General features: G+C 45.0%; 1 protein-coding gene across 1 annotated transcript in view; it reads right to left on the bottom strand.

The window, feature by feature from the left end:
• The window catches only part of LOC142767580 (uncharacterized), a 49,795-nt gene extending 28,481 nt beyond the window's left edge, over positions 1–21,314 (bottom strand). Inside the window, exons 1-3 of the mRNA XM_075869542.1 lie at positions 21,211–21,314; positions 19,523–19,620; positions 10,011–10,036 (exon numbers count right to left, since the gene is read on the bottom strand). Of these exons, the coding sequence (XP_075725657.1) occupies positions 10,011–10,036; positions 19,523–19,620; positions 21,211–21,251 (165 nt within the window). The 5' untranslated portion in view covers positions 21,252–21,314. The remainder of the gene's footprint in view (positions 1–10,010; positions 10,037–19,522; positions 19,621–21,210) is intronic.
• Positions 21,315–22,323: the final 1,009 nt, after the last annotated feature.

Here is a 22,323-nt window from a genome sequence, read left to right as displayed (position 1 = left end):
GGTTATCCTGTCTACGCGCTACATGCCCGGCCCATGTCCATTTCTTCTTCTTGATTTCAGCTATGATATCCTTAACCCCCGTTTGTTCCCTAATCCACTCTGCTTTCTTCTTCTCTCTTAAGGTCACACCTACAATTTTTCTTTCATTGCTCGCTGCGTCATCCTCAATTTAAGCTAAACCCTCTTTGTAAGTCTTCAGGTTTCTGCTCCGTAGCTAAGTACCGGCCTAAACTATACTTTATAGTTATTCTCACAATTTAAAAGAGTGTGTATATGAAGCCAGTAGTGCCGGTAACATATACACCAATGAGGCCTGCATGACATGCTTAATGCTTGCTGGCCTGGGTACTGGGTAAGACCGCTCTCGACGGGGTGAGTTGGCATGGTTGAAGATTCTGCATTTGAGCTTCGGAACATTCCTGACTGTTACCTGATGTAAGTAGAATGATAAGCATGGCCAGACATTCATTTATGCACTGTGGCGGAATCGAACGACAGATTTTTTTCTTGCCTACGCTGGGAAACCTTGCGAAGCAATCGGGAAAGCTCATCCACGTTTCGTACACTCGGCGGCAGAAACAATTTCCTGTTTCTGTCAGGAGGGGCGTGCAGCTCTAGGCTTACAATCACTGCAACTTGGAATCGTTACAGTAACACACGGCTATTGCGAATATGGCTGGTATACGCGGGGGCATATGTGAAAAAGGTGCATCATAAATCCTGCGATATGTACGTGCGCCGCAAAACTTACGTATGCTCGCTATCTCTTAGGGTAGCATCTCTCCGTGCCGTCGAATAGAGCGTTTTATATTTAACGACACAGAAACATACCACGGCACACGCTACAATATTGTGCACGCTGCGCTGGTAGAAACATTGCGTGCTCCAGTATTCACCAGCGCTTCCCAGTGAAATTTCCAGCGCTTCCAGCCCTTCGCAGTGTGCACCAGCATCACAGCGATTAAGCCAGCACCCCAACCGGAGCGACACAGCTTTTTTCCCGTGCACCCAGTGAATTGCCAGTGAATAAAAGTGTGTACCAGTGTCTCCAGCGTGTGCCAGTGCCAAAACATGTGCTGGCATCATGCTGGGGACGCTGTTTTTTGCAATAGGGCGTGCTCATTGATGTGCTTGGTAGTCGTGAGGTGCGTCACTGCCGAGGGCGCTGAACCCGCTCACTCCACCAAAGCGTGCACTTCTAGTAGCAGGCGCGTTCTCGGCCTCGCTGAGCTGGCGTTCCAAATTTTCATCGCAACTTCATTCGTACAAGAGACCTTAATGATGCTATAGGTTTCTTCCGTTGCTGGACAGGGTATAAGGGTACGGGATCATTTACAGTGCCTATGATTCCAGCGAAATTAGCAACGCACGCGTTCGTGGACCGACATAGCCATTCTCGTACCGAGTTTTAGCGTTTTAAGGCCCGAACAACGAGCCAGGCGCGAAACTGTGTTGATGAAAAAAGTGTCCCGCGAATGTCGAAAAATTATAGTCAGAGCTGTGTCAAAAAAAAAACAATGAACGGCTGTGGTTGTTTAAGACTAACGCTAAGTCTGGTCGCTACGAAATCCGAAGCTCTGGCGCTGTAATTCTCGCACTTGAAGCTAGTATTCATTCAAATAAGAAGCTGTTGCAAGACAATTCTGAACAGCGCGTGTTTTTTGCAGCCCAAGTGAGCACCCATGCGGGCCTGTAGACGACGCCATAGCAGCGACTAGTAATACTGGATGTGGCTCTGTGTCTGATATATTATTACAAGTTAAACCAAAACTGCTGCAAACTGCCTGAGAAGGCTATTAGTACCCTACACACAGGCTGTGGACTTTTGAAAATATTTTTTGTAAAACGATTTTCTCTGACCTTTAGGCAGCCCTCTATTGAATGGCTGGCGTACATATCTGCAGCATATTCCTGCTCAACACTTTCAGATTGCGAAGCTGACACAATAATTTCTGACTTGCAAAGGTTCTTTTGCTTCCAGAACTTTTGATGCAGAGTAGCATTACCGTGAGAAGCATGCACATTTTTCGAGCTCACCGGTGAAGTGCATTTTCTCAATAACACACGCACTATGGTTCGCAAAAAGGTCCCTCAAAATCAAATAATTGATCACATTGGGCCGATTCAAATTGATTCTAAACCGCTAGTAGCTGGGCTAACGTTTGTGGCAAGTGCTAAACGCACGAGAAACAACCTAAGCATGCCAAAATAAACAATCCAAAGTGTAAAACGCCGGGGATCTCAATGAGTAGGCATGACAACGAAAGAGTTAAAACACATATCTCTGGTTGTAAATGAAGTGAAAACAATGCTCATGTTTTACGTATACAAAAGTCCTTTATATTGTTATGCATGCCTTGGAAGAAAACGAAGATGGGTGAACATACTGGCTGCCTCAAGCTGGAGGAAGAGAGAAGACGACGAGACTGCGATCATCAACCTGTGGGCCGCTCCGGCGCTTCTCTTTGCGACCAAAATAAACGGCCCCCTTCAGCCGTATACGTCCTGGTCCTCCTTGTGCGTAACAGATTGGTGGAAGCGTGCTGGGTAAGACAAGCCCAACGACGGGAGCTTCACTACCTGGACTACGCCGCAGCCGCCGCCTTGCCGGACTCCCGCCTGCGCCGATCGTAATGGCCCAAGATCAGCCATCTAACGCTTCAAAGCCAACTCCAATGGGTTCCGTGCCCTACTACCGAGTACCGCCAACCTTTGGAGGAAAATCTGGAGAAATTGTCGACGCGTGGCTCGTCCAGTACAAGCGAGTCAGCAAGTCCAACGGCTGGGATGCCACCGCTCAGCTCAGCAATGCGGTCTTTTGCCTTACGTATACTGCGCTCGTGTGGTACGAAAACCACGAAGACACACTGACGACGTGGGACGTTAAAGTTGCAGAGCTGAAAACGTGTTTCGGCGACTCGAGCGTCAAAAGGAAGCGGGCAGAGCAGACATTGTCTCAACGCGCGCAGCTTCCAGGTGAGACATGTACCACGTATATAGAGGATGTGCAAGGTGGTCAATGATCAGATGTCAGAAGACGACAAAGTAGGGCATTTGCTGAAAGGCATAGCCGAAGATGTATATAATTTTCTAATCGGAAAAGAGCACCTGAGCTCGGTGTCCGACGTGATTCGGCACTGCCAAACTTTCGAACAGCTGAAAATGCGCAGGATTTCTCCAAAGTTCGGCCGGCTCACAATTGTTACAACGGTCGCCAGCATCGACACGAGCACCTGCCCAGACCTGTCCTCGACGATTCGAGAGATTGTTCGCGAAGAACGTTTTCGCTATAGAGAACAGACGCATTCAGCAGTTGATCACCACTCTGTAAACGACCAACATTCGGTATATGTGCCACGTGAGGCTGTTACTGCACCACCGCCTTCTACGGCCCCTTGGCAATCGATGGTTAGTGCAGCAGCTGTTGAGTACAGCGCACCCCCACAGCCAAGGAGAGCACCACGGTTTCCAGCTCCTCGCCATGACCAACGCCCCCAGCGTCCGCCTTCTTCGCGACGCCCGGTCTATCCCTATTATATACGGAACGAACCAACCCACTCCGCCAGAGAAGACGATGTTAGATTCATCGACGGACAAAGAGAGTTTCGACCTCTCACAGTGTGCTACTCCTGTGGTGTACCAGGACATATTTCGCGATTTTGCAACCGTCGACGTGTAGCCCCACGGTATGGCTACCTACCACACTTTGCACGGCCTTCCGAACGACTTCGCGATGACCCGCGAGCAACGTACTATGGCCCTCCACAACACTTCACACGATCGTCTGATCGACCGTACGACGACCCTAATGCAACACACCTGCTGCCTCGCGACGACTACTGGACACGCGGCTTCCGGAACCACTCCCCTACATCTGACAGGAGCTTGACGCCTCCACCGCCTCGTGTTCCCCGTTCTCCTTCACCACGGCGCCGCAACACGTCTCCTTTGCCACAGGAAAACTAGCAAGCGCGGCCGATGGAGGTGAGGTCGCCGGAGACGTGCTAATATCAGAAATAGCTCCTGTGTTGATGCTCAAGAACAAAGTACGTGTTTTTGTTGACGGTGTGCCTGTGATGGCTTTGGTGGATACGGGGTAACCATTTCGGTCATGAGTGCGTGTTTTAAAGATACCTTGGGGCGGAAGGTATTATTTAGGTGGAATCAAGCTGCGAACTTTTGCGGAGTGAGTGGTGAGGTACTGCATCCTGTTGGTGTGTGTCAAGCTAACGTATTTCTCGGAGGCCGCGTTATCCCAACGGAGTTCGTGATTATTCCGCAGGCGACACATGACGTTATTTTGGGTATGGACTTTTTGAGGGAGTGTGGGGCGACTGTTGACTGCCGCACAGGGACAATAGTCTTGAGTGATCACGTTCCGCCAGCACTCTTGGAAAACCCTGTGGATGGTGAGACGGCATTGTGTGTCTGTGGTGACACTATCATACCACCGTTATCAACCGTTCGTGTACCTGTTGGTTGCAGCGACAGCTATTCCGCCAATTTTGATGCCAACGTAGAACCAGTGTACACCAACTGCATGAAAAAGAATGTGTTGATCACACATTGTGTGGTGTCGATCAGACGTGGACGCGCTGGTTTATGGACTGTCAATTGCTCTACAGAACCCGTGATGTTACCAGATGGTCTAAATTTAGCCGTCGTGAGTGGACAACACGAGGCCTTAATGGTGACCGAGCTTAGAGATGCGCCGGAAGAGCATCGTAGTCACAGTTTCGAAACGGCTTTTCTGTCAATGGTGAATAAGTCGCTGAGCACAAGTGAACGCCGAACATTGGTCAATGTACTTTCGAAGCACGTCTCTGCATTCGACTTTGCGCAGAAAGACAAAGCGCCCCTAAAGCCTGCTTCTCGGACATGTCACACTATCAACACGGGTTTGGCCAATCCGACTAGACAAAAGCCATACCGTGTTTCACCATCCGAACGGCGGATTATTAATGAGCAGGTGAACGAAATGATTGAAAACGGTATCATTCAGGAGTCGGTAAGTCCATGGGCAGCTCCAGTAATTCTCGTTAAAAAGAAAGACGGATCCTGGAGATTTAGCGTCGATTATCGCCGATTGAATGCTGTAACAAAAAAAGACGTGTACCCACTCCCACGTATTGATGATGCCATAGACTGTCTGCATTCGGCCTCTTACTTTTCCTCTGTAGACTTAAGATCGGGCTACTGGCAAATTCCCATGCATCCTGAAGATAAAGAAAAGACAGCCTTTGTAACACCTGACGGCCTTTTTGAATTCAATGTGATGCCATTTGGACTGTGCAACGCGCCGGCGACGTTCGAGCGATTTATGGACACTGTTCTTCGTGGCTTGAAGTGGAGCATTTGCATGTGCTATCTCGACGACGTCGTCATCTTTGGCCGCACCTTCAGCGAACACAATTCACGTCTGGATACTGTACTGACTTGCATAAGAAACGCTAGCCTTGTTCTTAACTCAAAGAAACGCCACTTCGGAGACCGACAAACCCTTGTTCTCGGGCACCTAGTAGATCAGGAGGGCATCCGTCCAGATCCCCAGAAGACAGCAGCCGTTGAAGCATTCAATGTGCCGCGCTCTGTGAAGGAGCTCTGCAGTTTTTTGGGGCTTTGCTCCTATTTTCGCCGCTTTATACCTAAATTTGCCGATGTCGCGTATCCGCTGACATGTTTGCTACGGAAGAATACTCCCTTCGAGTGGACTCCGGAGTGCGACTCCTCTTTTCGCCAACTGAAGTTCCTCCTGACATCGCGGCCGGTTCTTCAACACTTCAACCCATCAGCTCCAACCAAACTGCACACAGATGCCAGCGGCATAGGAATTGGTGCCGTCCTAGTTCAACGCTATGGTAACCGCGAGCACGTGATTGCATACGCAAGTCGCTCCTTCAGTAGGCCGGAGCAGAATTACACTGTCACAGAACAAGAATGCCTCGCGGTAGTATTTGCGATTCAGCGGTTTCGTTCTTACTTATACGGACGCCCTTTTACAGTCGTCACCGACCACCACTCATTGTGTTGGCTCGTCAACCTTCGGGATCCTTGCGGCTGTCTTGCGCGCTGGGCACTTCGGCTCCAAGAGTATAACTTCATAGTCTCGTACAAAAGTGGTCGACGACACGCCGACGCAGATTGCCTTTCGCGCATGCCACTGAGCACTACAGAGTGTGACGCCGATGACCTCGATCACCTCGTAGCTTCTGTGTCACCAAAGTTTCCCGACCTCAGTACTTTCAAAGATGAACAGCGAAAGGACACCAGGCTATCACCAATTTGCACAGCTCCTACGGCATGCCATTTCTGTGTACGCAACGGACTCCTATATAAGAAGAACTTTTCCAGCACTGGCGCACGTTTCCTCCTGGTAGTGCCAGAAACCCTTCGGACAGCGATTTTAAGTGTGATGCACGACGATCCTACGTCCGGACATTTAGGTTCTGCGCGGACGCTTTACCGTGCTAAGGAACGCTTTTATTGGCCAGGAATGCGACAGTCAGTCGAGGCGTATGTGGCCAGCTGCACACAGTGTCAGCGCCACAAACGCCCGTCTACTGCTCCGGCTGGTCTTCTACAGCCTTTGCCAGCTCCAAGCACACCTTTCCAACAGGTGGGAATTGACCTCATGGGCCCTTTTCCAAAGTCGGCTAAGGGCAATCGCTGGATAATTGTATGTGTCGATTACCTCACGCGCTACTGCGAGACAGCGGCCATACCAACCGCAACTGCCAGCGACGTCTCTGTGTTCCTGCTGCAGCACGTTATCCTCCGACATGGCCCACCTCAGGTGAACATCAGTGATCGTGGGCGACAATTTACGGCAGACTTAGTAGAAGAGCTGCTTCGATTGAGTGAGTCCCGCCTTCGTCACTCGTCGCCATACCATCCGCAAACAAATGGGCTCACGGAGCGCACCAACCGAACAATTGTAAACATGCTCTCTATGTATGTGGCATCCGACCACAAGAACTGGGATGACGTGCTACCATTTATAACGTACGCGTTCAACACCGCTAAGCACGAGTCAGCAGGCTATAGCCCCTTTTTCTTGATGTACGCACGACCGCCACGGCACACACTCGACACAGTTTTGCCATTCTCGGCGCACGAGAACCTCTCAGTCACTGAAATCCTCTGCCTTGCAGAAGAAGCGCGTCGTATTGCTCGTCTACGCACTTTGGCACCACAGGAAAAATCGAAGGTACGCTATGACGTCCGCCACTGGCCTGTAACTTACCACCCAGGCGAATTAGTGTGGCTGTGGACTCCGGTACGAAGACGCGGGTTATGCCAAAAGTTCTTGGCCACATACGACAGACCGTTTGTCGTTCTCGACAAAATCACGGAAGTCACATACACAATAGCTCGCCTCACGAGAAGTGGTAGAAGAGCCGCTAAAACCCAAGCAGTCCATGTCGCTCGACTGAAGTTGTACACACCAAGGTGAATTGGTTACCTCGCCCGGCGGGCTTCGTCTGCGAGGGGAGGAATGTTACGCATGCCTTGGAAGAAAACGAAGATGGGTGAACATGCTGGCTGCCCCAAGCTGGAGGAAGAGAGAAGACGACAAGACTGCGATCATCAACCTGTGGGCCGCTCCGGCGCTTCTCTTTGCGACCAAAATAAACGGCCCCCTTCAGCCGTATACGTCCTGTTCCTCCTTGTGCGTAACAATATTATAAAATATTTAGGGTGTAACGCCCTAAACACAAAAAAACGTTTATGACAGACGCCGTAGTGGAGGTCTCCAGAAACTTCGAGCACTTGAGGATTTTAACTTGGATTTTAACCTAAGTACACGAGCCTCAACTAATTGCACATCCTTCGGAAGTGCAGCCCACGCAGTTGGGATTCCATTCCACAACGTTCGGGTCAGAAGTGCCATAACTACTAAATCACTGCAGCAGGGTGTCATGTCCTGCATACAGGCATGACAATACGACATGTAATATTGCAGATCACCGTAATATTTCGTGGTAGTACCTTACATTGCGAGAGGGTGTAAGAAGATGCAATTATCATTACAACTTCATTACTTAAAACAGGCGACCCGTTGCAGAAATCAACGCCACGTTACTGCGTGCCATCACTTTTAGACCATGAAGTGTGTGCATAGCGTAACTGCGCGTGGTTTAAAAACAACTGCCCATCACACAGAATGCAGCCGTATGCGAAAGTTTCACTGACACAAGTCACTTTCAAGCTACATTAGATTATTCCACAGTTTAAGTTTTTCGAATAACACCATAAAAAAGAGTATGCAAAAAGTGGCTGAATTACGCACTAGGGACTAGGTATTGCAGTCACGTTCAACTGCTAAAGGCGAACTTGTGGATACCCCAGTATTTATTTCAGAAATGACACGTACATTCAGTACGAGTCAATGAAGGCACATTTCTATCATTACTAGTTACGCATCTGAGTAGTGCAGCCTTCCTTGCTGCAATGAATGGGAAATGCGAAATAGGACTCTGATTGAGGGACAATATTCAATGTAATGAATGCAATAACTCGATGCTGTCTTACAGTGATACGCAGCGGGTATGCCTTTGCACTTTCGAAAATCATTTACTCATAACAAAAAAAAGCCAGAATTGATTCTCATTTGTGTATGCATCAGGAAAACTGACCAAGTTATTTGTACCTAACAAAGCAGGCGAGCTCCAAACTTGGGGGACCCTTAAGGATTGCCTTTAGGAGTTGAACGTGATAGCAAAATTCGGCCCCTAGTGCGTCGTTCAACCGCTAAGTACATTCCTAATAATATCTTTTGTCACACACACACTTTCACACTGAAACACACACACACACACACACGAACGCGCGCGTGCGCAAGCACTACGTGTCTATAGTAATGCAGTGACTGTGCAGTGTGGCCACTTCCCTCTGCATGATTGGCACTCGGCTGTAGTCGTAGTCGACACACGTTTCTCACAATATCTCACAGATGGCACACAGACACACACCCACACACACACACACACCCAAACACGAGTGTGCGCGCGAATGGTACTACCAGCGTCAAATGAAACCCTAACAGCGGCAAGCCTTTGGGATAGTCTAGTGCGTGCCGTCCGTTTAACACCATTGACAGGCGCGCGCATCCTGTTTTGCAGCTTTGAGCATATGTGTGTGCCTGTTCACAGTGATCAGTGGGCAGGTGCGCACTATACTATCCCGAAGGTCTGCCACTGTTCGGGTTTCGTTGGACGCTCATAGTACATACAGGTTTTTGATCTAAGGCAAGAATAGCAAGGCATCTCATATACACGCCCGGAGCTCGCTATCTTTCAGGAAATTAAGATATTTCACAAAGCTTCACAGATGGCAGCACATTATCTAGCATTTGCTGTTTGCTTCATGAACGCTTCTTGAAAGGCTTGGTATGTTTTCTACTAGATGGACATAGTTGTTCAATTTCAGGGCTGTTTGAAAGTTCCTGTATGATTTAGCGGCGATGGCTGCACTTTCCCGGTCTTTTTTGACGTAGCTTGATGGCCTCCTACTGTTGCCTACAAATCACCAAACAGGCTCGTTTTCGTTGAGTTACCTGTTGAACAAAATGTGTTAAGGAGACTTCTTCCACTACATAACGTTTATGTAGTGTTTTGTCCCGTAGCAGCAGCAAGAAACGTCGTAGCTTTATAGAATGACCCCTACTTGCCAAGAGAACGGTCCGGGTTTGATCCTCAATAGGACCGATATTTTTATTCTATATTTCATTAGAATTTTGTCTCGATGATTCACTCACAAACAACGGTGCCAACACCGACTGTGGAATTTCTACGATGCGAGCTCTCAACGCTATCGCGTCAATACGATTGACGTTTTTCTCACGTGCACTCAGCAACCAATATCACTTGCCTTATCCAAACTACTCACTCTAAGCTTGTCATCCATGTTTAAAAAACGCGTGAACGATGAATATGTTTTATTCTGATATTTCCAAAATTATTAATTTGAAATATCTATTCACGTATAAGGGAGTATGTAAAGTTACTTACGTCTTCTACATCGCCATCGAGTCTCTCTGTACGGTACCATTTCCGTCCATTGGCCCAAAATAAAGAATGTGAGAGTTAAATGCGTGTCATCAATTAAAACTAGCTGACGCATTACACGCTACTAAATTTAGAGAAACAAGAAATAAATCTTAAATATAATTAGGTACTTATATTTTAACAAACACTAAACATAGTTTACCATTGATTGCTCTCGAGAGTTTAGCTGTTCAAAATTGGTGAGGTGACACCTGTTCGTAGCAAATTTTAAATAAAAAACTCAATTTTACTAAGTAGAGTATGTATTATCGCTATACTAGAGTATGTAATCGCACCGCGCTTAAGACTAGGCCCGGGTTTGAGGTGCTACCCTTGGGTTGAGCCGTCCCTGAAAATCACTCAGTCGTTAAGATTGTTCCACATATGTTGTGTGATATATATGTATGTTCAGTATGTTTCGTTCAGAAAACGCCTTTCCTTGTGAAGCATGCTATTTCGAGAATAGTAATGCAGAGCATGTACTTGTTTTGATTGTTGCTAATGAGGCTGCTTGATATATTAGTCACCTGCATAGTTTACATCTCATTGTCATTTTGTTTATTATTTACATTCATCATCAATTCTATCCGGAACGTTATTTTGTAGCATTAGTAATAGGTGCAACAATAAATATTGATATGAAACATCTGTATCTATATACCGGTAAGCATAAGAATAGCGATAATACAGCGTGAAAGCATGCCCAAGTTTCCTACAATTTTCTTAAACGTCTGCGGGTAGTGTCGTTACAGGAAATACTATAAAGATACGTTGCTTTTCTGTGGATCCGTCACGCCTCCCATTGGTAATGTAACACAAGTTGGACATGCGCAGCCACTTTGTGAGTCCACATTCTAAATGGCTGAGATTGCGTCACTACTACTGTAAAGTGCGGAAGCTCCATAATTTAGATCGAACTGTGGCTACACGGTCACAATCAACCAAGACACAGACTTGACTAGATCACCTTGGTTTTCAAGAGCCTGACTATATTGTTACCCCACTGCATCAGTTCACTGTATTCGAACCCACCACCCACGAACGGGAGAGTATGTATAGACGATGTAGTACAAGGAAGCGTGGTCTCTAAAATTAAATGCTGTTGTTGCTAGTAGCGCCAGGTTTGTCTTCTTTATGCAATTTCCTTCTGTGCTTGCGTTCAGGTGGCTCCGCGAAAATGTTCCCTTCCTAGTGATTTGCCAACAAGCCCAATCTCTGATTATTTTTATCATAAGGAGTAGCACGATAGTTGGGCACAGGTAGAATAAAGCGATGAACTGGAAAGCTATGTTCATCCGGAAAAAAGTCCACAAAGTCGTTTGAAGTTCGTTCCTATGAGAACGTTTGTAAACTACGACTGCGGACGCTTTCACAATTGACAAGACAAATTTTAAGCACAATGGCCGCTAGCGCAAGATAGACAACTATAGCGCGGCAAGATGTTTGATGCAACGAAACATGACATGTTTAATGTCTTGATGGTTTCAGTTTTCAAACAATCGCATGTAAGGAAATGAACGGCAAACTACGTCACAATAATTCACTATCTTTCATTTTGAATTACTAATAACTTTGATTACAAAGACTCTGCAATGTGAGAAGAGTAATAATATAGAAATATATACAAAGTAAAGGCAACAAGAAGTGTATCAATCAATAAATAAATACTTATGTTCTTCGGTACTATGAACTTTATACGGGCGGTATTGTGGTACATGGAAATAATGTTGGAACAAATACAATAAACAAGTTTTTAGTTTGACGCTTGTTTATTCGACAAATGATACAATTCAGACGTATATCTGGTGACGGCTAGCATAAGTGTTTTTTGAAGGCATCATGTGCTACAATTTCATAATGATTCTTTTCATAAGTTATTCTGGTGCTGTGGTAGGCTTTGTTATCGTTCCGCAAGGAGAAACATCAATATTGAAGCTGTTATAAATTGATAAGAGGGAAAATGTACCTTTACTTCAGACTGCAGCGAGATGCGTCGGCCATTTTCGCAATGAGAACTGAGGTAATGTCGTATGACATGACGACAAAGGCTATCTGGTTTCTGACTGGCTTGAGTTGACAAGTAGCGTTCAATATTCATTTGGTGTTTGCTAGGCTATATGAGCGAATGCTAAATACAGTACAAAGCTCTTTTTTCGTATTCTGCGAAAGACAAAGTTTTGTTTTTAAATGATCTATTGAAAAAACGGACACGACACTTACTTTTGTTGTCTGCGAGCGCGGCTATTGTTCACCAACAACCAAAGGCGGAATCGCATGCTACGTTTTCAGCGAGTCTAAAATGCAGTTCTGGGCTTGCATGAAAGTCGAAGAATGCCTCCGTTAAAGTGTATCGTACAGAGTGTGACCGTGCCAGCATTTGCTACCCGATGCACGTCACGTGTTTGGTCGTAACCATGCTATCGACCAACGTTGCTAACCACGCCGTCAAAAAGAGCGATAGCAAGGTCTTGCGGGAAGGCTCCATGAGGTGACATTTCCAGTGAGAGTTCACTGGACCCGCGCTGTGATTGTAAGCGGTATTTGACGTCAGCAGATGAGCGAATGTGAAAAGGAACGTTTCTCGTCATCGTCTGCTTGAGTATCAAACTCTGAAACTCATAACTTCACTTTTCTGACACCAATCATTCTTGCTGCATTCGTATCTACAATAATCACTCCTCGCTTCCAGGCCCTAAATAGGATTGTCAAGGATGTGTTGGAAAGACTCTTTATGTATTTAAACACGTTAACTGGGACATATTTTGCATCAACTCGCTTATATGGGACAATCTTGGTTGCTCACCTACGCAAACGAGCCGTTCATTTGCAGCTCAAAAGAGCGGATAGCATGTTCGCCAATGAACAAAACGTCTGTAAGCCTTCATGAATGTTTAGTGGCCATCCACTGTTTTACCGTAATCACGGGTTTGTGGTAACAAAGGCTTCAGCAGCTCTACCAGTCTATTATTTTTTATTTTCATTTCTTTTCGGTGCGTTCGAATTGCTTGGGCACAATCAAATACCGACTGATGTCAAACCTACGAAAATTCATACAGCTAAGATGGTTGCTTGGGCGTATTGGTGCGACAAAATTGAAAAAAAAACAACGCGAAAAACGAGAGACCAGACGACAGTACTCTCTATGTGTACTTTTTCGTCTAATCGACTGGTTTAAGAATGTGCTCAAGATAGCCGAACGCTGCACTTAGGACATACAGCTTGACGCTGTTACTCCCGTCGTTTACGCACATCTCCTCCACCTTTGGGAGGCTAGAACAGGAATTTAGAAGCGGTGGAAGCGGCAAAAACTAAACAGAAAGTTACGGAAACGAATTTATCTTCTCACCGAGCAGTCTCAATATATGCGATCCAATTGGCCAGACAGAACTGGCACGCTTTCTGTGACAAGCTACAGAGGACTCTGAGCACCAAGAAGACCTGGCATCTGCTACGCGTATTTCTAGCAACGCTATCCTCCAAAGCAGCACAAAAGCAGCACCTTCAGAGACTTATTCGAAACTATGCAGGTACAGAAGAACAGCTTCTAAAAGAAATACAAAAGAAGCTCTGTGTCGATGTACTCACCGGGGCTTCAATTCACACCAAAAAGTACGCTGGCACACCAAACACTGAGCTCGACTGGCCCTTCAGCCAGGCTGAACTACACACAGCCCTAATGAATACCAGCCGCAGAATAGATAGGATTGTCAACAAGCACTTGCGCAACCTACCACACCCGGCCACCACGAGTCTTCTCCAATATTACAATGACTGCTGGGATAAAGGAGAGCTATCTCCAGTATGGGAGCACCCAGAAATCACCATGATCCCTAAGCTTAACAAAACAGTCTGGATTGAGTTAAACTTTATATAGCTGTTTGTATATGCTACTTTCTATTGACGTCTGTGGATCGAAGTCTCTAAGTGTCATGGGAGAAGTCTCTATGAAAACTTTTTTGTGTGGATCAATTGCATAAAATCCTATTTCCTATAATTTATGGCTACCAAACAACTTCTCTATCGAACAATGGTTAGCTCCTTGTGTTATAAAATGTCCAATATCCTTGCCAGACATAGAGATTGCGCAATCCCGTCCTTTGTTCAACTCTGTTTTGGCGAGGCTATTAGCCTCCTCATTTCCCTTCATTCCAATGTGACAAAGTCTCCACAGGAATAGAATGTTCTGGCCATGCGCTGGGACATATTCCACCGTTTCCGCAGTTCACTGTGCTATTTCCCCATTTTCGTAAAGTGATCTCGCATTTTGGAAGCAAAAAGCATTTTTGATTTGCTTAGGGGCAGGTTTCCTATTTCTGCATATCACCCACTTTTTGTTGCACAGAATTCTTGCAGATAAGCTTAACTGTTTTCAAGATAGCCACCAACTCTGCTGTGGTCAACAAAAATTGTTGCTGAATTTTGTACTTTCTTTTTTTCTGAATTTCGGTTTTAAAGACCGCACAGGCCAACGCTTATTCAGTGCATGATTCATCTGTGTGTATCTTCGTTTTTTCTTTATGCATTATATGAAAATGATGATGTACCATCTGTGCCAATACTAGCAGCGACAAGCCTGCTTTCTTCCGTATGCTATCTGTCTCACAAATATCGTTGAGAAGCAGCAGCGTCAAAGGTAGTTTTGAAGGTTTCCATCGTTCAAACTCTGGCACTACTGCTTGAAATGGTGATACACTACACTGTAGTCACGTTGCAGTCCTTGGTGTTAATGCACTAGACGAAGGATGACTTTCATGTTGCATGGAAATTGTAAAGACATTTCTAGAAGTTTTTTTTAATTCTCGGACTACTGCCAAAGGAGGTTGTCGAGCTTCTGCATACACTAAAGCACTGAAAGTTGACTGTGGCAACCCCAGACATACCTTCATACTCCTTGCGAATAAAAAGTAAAGTCTCCTTTCGGTGGAGGCTGGATGTCTGTGCAGCAGAGGCAGCGAGTAACTTACAATGGAACGTGTGCACGCAACATGTAGGGACAATAGCGACTCTGTAGTGCCGTGGCCCCCTATTTAGCCCTGCAGAGATGCCGGAATATTTGAACGACACTATTCACTTTTTGTTCAAAGCACCGCACATGCGGCGACCATATCCGTCTCCGGTCTAAAATCAATTCCATGGATCCATGAGTTTTTACCATTTCAATTGGCTGGTTTTGCAGAACAATTTCGAGATCTCCAGGTCTTTTAAAGTAAACCGAAGTAGGGCTGTTTTAGCCAGACTCAGTTCCATACCTCTTTTTTAAAAAAACATCCGAAAACAATGGACTAGATGTCAATATGCCTAATATATCCTCATATACATAACATCTGAAAGTACGTGGAAGATTATATGCGAGCGGCGCAATGACTGCATTAAAGAGAATAGCGCTTAGCACGCTGCCTTGTGGCACTCCTTGGTTGACGACTCGGTTGACGGCCCTCCTGAGTAACTACAAAAATTGGCCGGTGCTTCAAGAAGTCAGCGAACTAATGCAGTATCTTGCCCTAAAACTCCTTCAACGCCAGGCCTTCCACAACGTGTTGTATGCTCATTGGACACCAAGGAATGCAGCAACCTGGATGTTTTCGTGCGTACGTTGGTTTTCAACATCTGCGATGAAGTTTAATATGCAAATAATTGTGCATGTACCTCTTCTGAAGCCAGGTATGCTTTCTTGTAGTAGTTTGTTTCATCTCTTGCTACTATAAAAGTCGCTAACTGATCATTTTCTTAGTTCTTTTCTAAATACTACTTGTCAAAATAACCGGCCTAAACGAATTCTACTGAATATGGCATTTTCCTGGCTTTAGCAACATTTCTACTTCTGATATCTTCCAACTCTCCGGAACCTTTTCTCCTTGTCAACGTTTATGCAAATCTCCAACAAGTGTAGTTTTCCTTTCTCGAACAAACTAGAAAGTGCAGCCTGTTTAACTTCATCTGGTCCTGGTGAACCTGTTCGTTTTACTGTAAACAGAACATATTTGAGCTCGTCTGGTGTGAAGCTGTCATCCACACCTTTTGAACTGACCACAGAAAACTTCGTTATAACCCCCGAAGCTGAATTCTGAGGATCTATATTTGCTAGTTTGGATGGCCTCTCCATTTATCAGTATAAGATGGCAAAGGTCTTCGGCAATCACACGTTCGCTAACTACTCGACACAGCGCTGAAGCCTGTAGTAATCTCGAGTGGGCTACTGGCTGTCGGAGGGCGCATACCATGTTTCACAGTTGAGGCGCCGAAGTAAATGAAGAAAGTGAGCCAAATAAATGTTGCCCCGATTTGTGTGAAAGCTTCTGCAGTTGGTTCTGCATTGCAGAACGTACTTTCCGTGCGGCCTTAAATTGTTCTAAATTTCTCGACTTGCAAGTTCTTCTTTTATATAAAGTCGTATTGCCCGACACCGCTCACACTCAGCGCCAACACCCACATACCCATCTCGATTGGGTTCTGCATGAATAGTTTTTGTCAGAAAATGTTTTGTCTTCGAAGCATACTTTTCTGCGTCATAGAAAGGCTCAAGATTTTGTCCTTGTAGTTCTCGAAATATTTTGCGATATGTAATTGTTGTGCGGCTATCTCTCGTTTTCTTCGACTTTGGGTGGTATATGAATGCTGCAAGTGGTAATTTTCCCTTGTATCAGTGTCCGTAGTCCAGTCAGCTCCAGCTGCTATTTCAAAGGAGCACACAAAGATGTCTAGCACGCTGCAATAGCTATGCTCTCGTAGGAACGTCAAAGAACCGTCATTTATTGTAAAGTAACCGTGGTCTTCGCACATATTCACTATAGCAGATCCCCTTACATCAGAACGCTCACTACACCTCATTTAACGGTGCGCGTTGAAATCACCACATATAACTATGGCATCATGATCAGATATACACACTTCAGCCAAATCTGCGTGTGAAACTTTTGCTTGAGGGTGCACGTATACGCTAACTAATGTTGCAGTAAAGTTACCAAACGTGACTTTGTATCTAACAAATTCCGGCATATCTGTTTTTGAAGTAGTCACTAGTGCCCATGGAATACTGCGTCTCAAACACAACATCATCTGCTTTTCGCAGCAGCACGTTCTGCTTGGTACACCACATAGTTAGACAAGCGAAAGGTAGTGGATACGCTTGTTTCAGAAATATATTAAACCGAAAACCGCTGCTAAGTGACGAATTTCTAAACATCTCCACTCCTATTTTGTAAACCGTTGCAGTTCCACTAGAATATTTTACTTCTCTTTACTATTAAGTCAGCCTGGTAGCCATGATTACTACCAAATAAGATGCTCAAGATCTGGCAGAAATTTCACTTCTGATAAAGAGCCTGCTTGTGGCAGGAATTTAAGAGCCGCAAAAATAACTGCCAAAATGACTTGCTTGTTTTGGCTGTCTCTGCCGAGATCGCATTTATCGAAGACTTTTTTCTTAACAGGCCCCTGTGGCCCTTTGCTTTCGTAGTGAATGACTCATTCGCTGTGTCTAGCCCGGCAGAAGGGGCCACTTCAGCATGTTCTTGGGACCGCACTTCTTCGCCAACGTCATTTTGTGGTGTGGAGTGCTTCAATTCTTCCGAGTAAGAGTCGCGACGCCACTGTTTTGCCTTTCTTTGTGCTGCAGGAACACCTTTGAATATATGCGCATTGGACTTCTTTGTATGTTATGATACCCCTTTACAATTCTATCTTTTTGAGCAGCCGTTGACAAACAGTGTCGATAGCAGTGTGAAAACGACGCCGGATGTAGTCCAGCACAGTTTTCACACATAGATTAAGGCTTCGCAGTGCATGCTTTGTAATCTTGTGCTCTCGCGCGTACCTTGCAACTCTTGGTTTCCCTGCAAGCCTTATAGTCATATGCCTATATCTCTGGAAAGTGCCGCACCTTGCAGCCGGTTTAATGCATTCCTCGACAGTGTGAACCGCAAAGTCAAGAGCATCTCTTTTTTGCAATGACATGACATGCCTAAACTGGATGATTACATCGCGTATGGGCTGCATTGTGGCAATTCTATCTTCATTTCTTCTTATCTCTTTTGTCGTGTGACTGAGAATACTCAAACTTGTTTAGGATACTCCAGTAGGTCACAATCGCTGTATTCAAGAGGAACATCTCTGATCTTTGCTAGGGTCTTCATGTAAGACTGTAAAATCACATGTACAGGCAAGCCAGTCAGAATCTTAATCAACAGCAACTTGTTTGCCGAGTAGAATGACCTTACTTCAACTGAAAAACTTCTGTCTATGCTGATTCTTGATGATGCTACTTTCTCATTGATAGCAGGCATTATCTGAGGTGCCATGCAATTCGGATTCAACTTCCAGAAGGGGTCCTCGGCGGTGATTAGTCTGAAGACCACCGATATCTCCGTATCTCGGTTCTTGTAATCTGTGACCACAACGTACACTCCTCTTCTTTCTTGTGTGCCTCTTTATCTCTCTGCGTCACGTCAATCGGATGGTAAATCGATGTGGCGGCATCGTTGTCAACCTCTTCTCCCTCCTCTGTACGCCTCTTCTTACACTGCGAGGTCTCGCTGTTCTCCATATAGGAGGTCATTATTGTTGCTGAGCCTGCAGCAACTTGAAGTTGAGCGGGATCGATAAGGGATGCTCCGCTTCGCAATAGCGTCATATCGTTGTCCCCTATACACGAGCTTTGCCAGGTATGTGGCACGGGCCCGCTAAAGGGCAATTTAGAACTGTATGCGTAGTGAAACACCGACTCACCGATGTTTAGCTGCCACTCTCCTAAACCTCTGTTTATGCAGTTCATAAATGTTGCCTTAATTCATGGTAGCCTTGTCCGGTCCGTCTATCAGCTCTGCGCACTTGCAGCTGAGAGCTGAGAAACACGCAATACCCAACAGTGGTGACAGCGGCCCGTTACCCAACAGTGGGGCCAGCCGCGTGATTCGCAATAGTTTGTGACGTAAGCTACAAGCAATCTCTGTGGCATGTTCACTCTTTATATGTAACAAAAAGTTGCCTGACTTTTTTATTTTTAAACGTTAGGCCTAGTAGCAAGAGTAATTCTACTCTTGGAGGGAGTTCACGCACTCTAGCCTGAGCAGATGGTAAAAATCTGGGAGAGAGTATGAAATCTCCTACAGAAGCGTGGCTTTGCTCGAGCGAGGAAGCCTGTTCACTATTGTTTCGCCACAGTAGAGGCGATCTGTCGAGAGAAAGTGCCTACTTTGTGCAGCAGGTAGTTGCCAGCACTCCTGAAAAGAGAGTCAAATATAGGGCAAGTTCTAACTCCCACAAAGGGAATTGCCAGCACCCTCTTGAAGTCGTGAGAGTAGGAGTTGTTTTCAGATGCGTTCTCCAAACTGTAAAAAACTTATACTAAATAACATTGAGTCTAATATCACCAGTTATAAACGTACTCCAACCGGTAAAACACCGCTTGGTGTTGAACATCTAAGGTAATGCATGGGTGCTGAATTGCCTCTTAGCTTTGCAAACTAGGAAATACGCACCTTGCGGGCAACAAGTAGTATGCGTGTAAACGGGAGTAAGACAGCTCCATAGCACGACACATAAGAAAAGGGTGCAGGTCATCGTTGCAGAAATGCATCTGCATGAGAAAAAGACAAGTTATTTTACACATGCGCAATAAAACAGAATGGGAATAGGAATGCCGATGGCTAAACATCTAAGGCTGAAGTAGCAGGTTCACATAGAATGCCGTTAATGAATAATATAAATATTGCGTAAGCAACACGTCCAGCATATAACTGAAATACGCCCAAACAAGATCGTTCAAGTGGAGAAGTGCAGGTACAACACCAATATTTTGCGAAAGACTAGAATAAGACGCTGAAATTTTGAGATTTTGGCCTACTGTGTGCACTGCCCGATACTGACGCCTATGAGGGACACATCAAGTGCCGGCTCATTAACAAGCCTTCCTGCAGAAAAGGTCTCGTCAACAAACTCCACGTGTTGGCTGGCTCAAACATGACAATCATTCACCATTGAACAAATACCCTGAAATAAATAAGCATTGCACCCACCTCTTCACTGAAACGCAAGACAATGAGAAGGTCAGCGATGAGGAGATCAAGCAGGCGCTTGAACTCACAGACCTCGATGACCCATTACAGGCAGGCGTCCCACAGCACATCATTGGGATTCCTTACCAACATACTTTAGTGATCATAAAGTATAATATTCAAAGAAAAATTCGTTTTCCGATTCCGAGGGCCGCATTTCTTTTACTTTGTGAAATAAAATCTCGTGTATAATAGTATTATATGCATTGTTGCGCAAGCATTTTTTTGGGGGGGAGAAGCGAGTCCCTGAGCCTATAGAAGGATACCGTTTTTGAACTCTGGAAAAGAATACCTCGTAAGTATATACAATATCCATAATGCATCCAAACATTAATATTCAAAATGGTGTGTGTACTGTATATATATATATATATATATATATATGTATATATATATACATATATATATATATATATTAATGAGATCTAACACAGTAATGCCAAGCAATGTACAGGGGAAGTTATTAAAACCAATGGAATGTAAATAAGAAGAAAGAAAAGTGGATGACAAAATAACCAACTGTGAGTGTCAGTGGTTAGAGCATCGAACGCGCTATTCGAAGGTCGTAGGTTCTTTTTCTGCTCACAATTGGTTATTTTTTCATTCGCGTTTCTTCTTATTTACACTCCATTGGTTTTAATGACTTTCCTGTACATTCCTTGGCATTACTGTCAGTTAGATCTCATTATTATTGTGTTAAAACACTCAAAAACGAGTCCTTAGGTATAGACTCCTTTCTCTTAATATATATATATATATATATATATATATATATAAATATATATATATAGATATAGGCTCATGGCCAGCATTTACATAGGAAGGGGGTCCCCTTCACAGACCATGAAGTAGGTAGACGGGATGTGCTCTAACCGCGTTTACCGATTTTCTCACTGCTGGCAGTATGTCCTACATTCACCCATTTCAATTTATTCGCACTACAATGCCAAATTACTTCAATACAGTAAACGACTACGAAGAACATTCTTTGGACTATCATAGGTTAAAATTTAAGTGGCTTTTCAAGAATGTTGCCTCAACACTTTTATTATTGTAAACAGAAGAATAAAAAGCTGTACAAACGGGCTACATTGTTCAAGTTGAGAGCTCACCTATGGCAACGAGAAGGAACTTTCTGCTGTCGAGTCGTCATGGTTTTCCTTCGCAAACTGTCCCCGAACACTGGATGGTGCGCATATCAGTATTCCTTTTATAGCAGTGTAGAAGCAAAAAATAAAACTATCCAACAATCGTTTTTAAAGCCCCATGGTACACTCGCTTCTTTTTCTGTTTATCGGTAGCTCCAATGCCTGACAGTGCAAGTGAAAGATAATATATATAATTGTAGCATCTTCACAATCGACAGCACGTATCAACTGGCAGAAGAGCTTCACTGCGGGACACAATAACCTGCTGTGCGAAGTTGATTTTAGACACCGAGTGTTGACAGGTAGGAGCACGTGAAGAAGATGCAAAAGGCGGCAAGCACAATCAATGAAATAACAGAGGATGCTGCCACCAAGTATGGCTGTCGTCTCTATGTCTAGGAACTATTCAGTGAAAGTTTTATTGATGATTTTTTATCATCGGACTTTGGCGTCGTATTCTTTCCGAAACCACGGTTGCCTGCACGCATCATTGCGGAAACATGCAGAAAAAAAAGGAAAACAGAAAAAATTAGAGGTAGGGTGAGATGTTCATTCAGGCCCTCTGCGTAGCAGTTGATTGTTTGATTGATTGATATGTGGGGTTTAACGTTCTAAAACCACCATGTGATTATGAGAGACGCCGTAGTGAAGGGTTCGGAAATTTTTGACCACCTGGGGTTATTTATCTTGCAATTAAATCTGAGCACACTGACCTACAGCATTTTCGCCTTCATGGAAATTGCTGCTGCTGCAGCTGGAATTTGATCCGGCGGCTTTCGAGTCAGCGGACGAGTACCTTTGCCACTAGATCACCGCGGCGGGGCAGCAGTCGAATGTTCTTCTACCGAGGCGCGCCTATGCTTCAGATACTTTCACAGAAACACCATCTAAATTCGACATGTCACGTACTGAATTTAGACAAAGTACGTAGTATCGTACTGTAGAACATAAGCATGACAAACAGGCGTCACACAATAATGATTGCACAAGGAGTTCGTTGCTGAATGCTTTCAGCAACGCCAGGCCTGTAATGCCTGGCGACTAGCAGGCCAAATTTTGTATTTCGGGGCTGTACTA

This window comes from Rhipicephalus microplus, chromosome 7, assembly GCF_043290135.1.
Source record: "Rhipicephalus microplus isolate Deutch F79 chromosome 7, USDA_Rmic, whole genome shotgun sequence".
Lineage (NCBI taxonomy): Eukaryota > Metazoa > Arthropoda > Arachnida > Ixodida > Ixodidae > Rhipicephalus > Rhipicephalus microplus.
The sequence above is the reverse complement of the archived record's forward strand: the minus strand, read 5'-3'. Positions and strand labels throughout refer to the sequence as shown.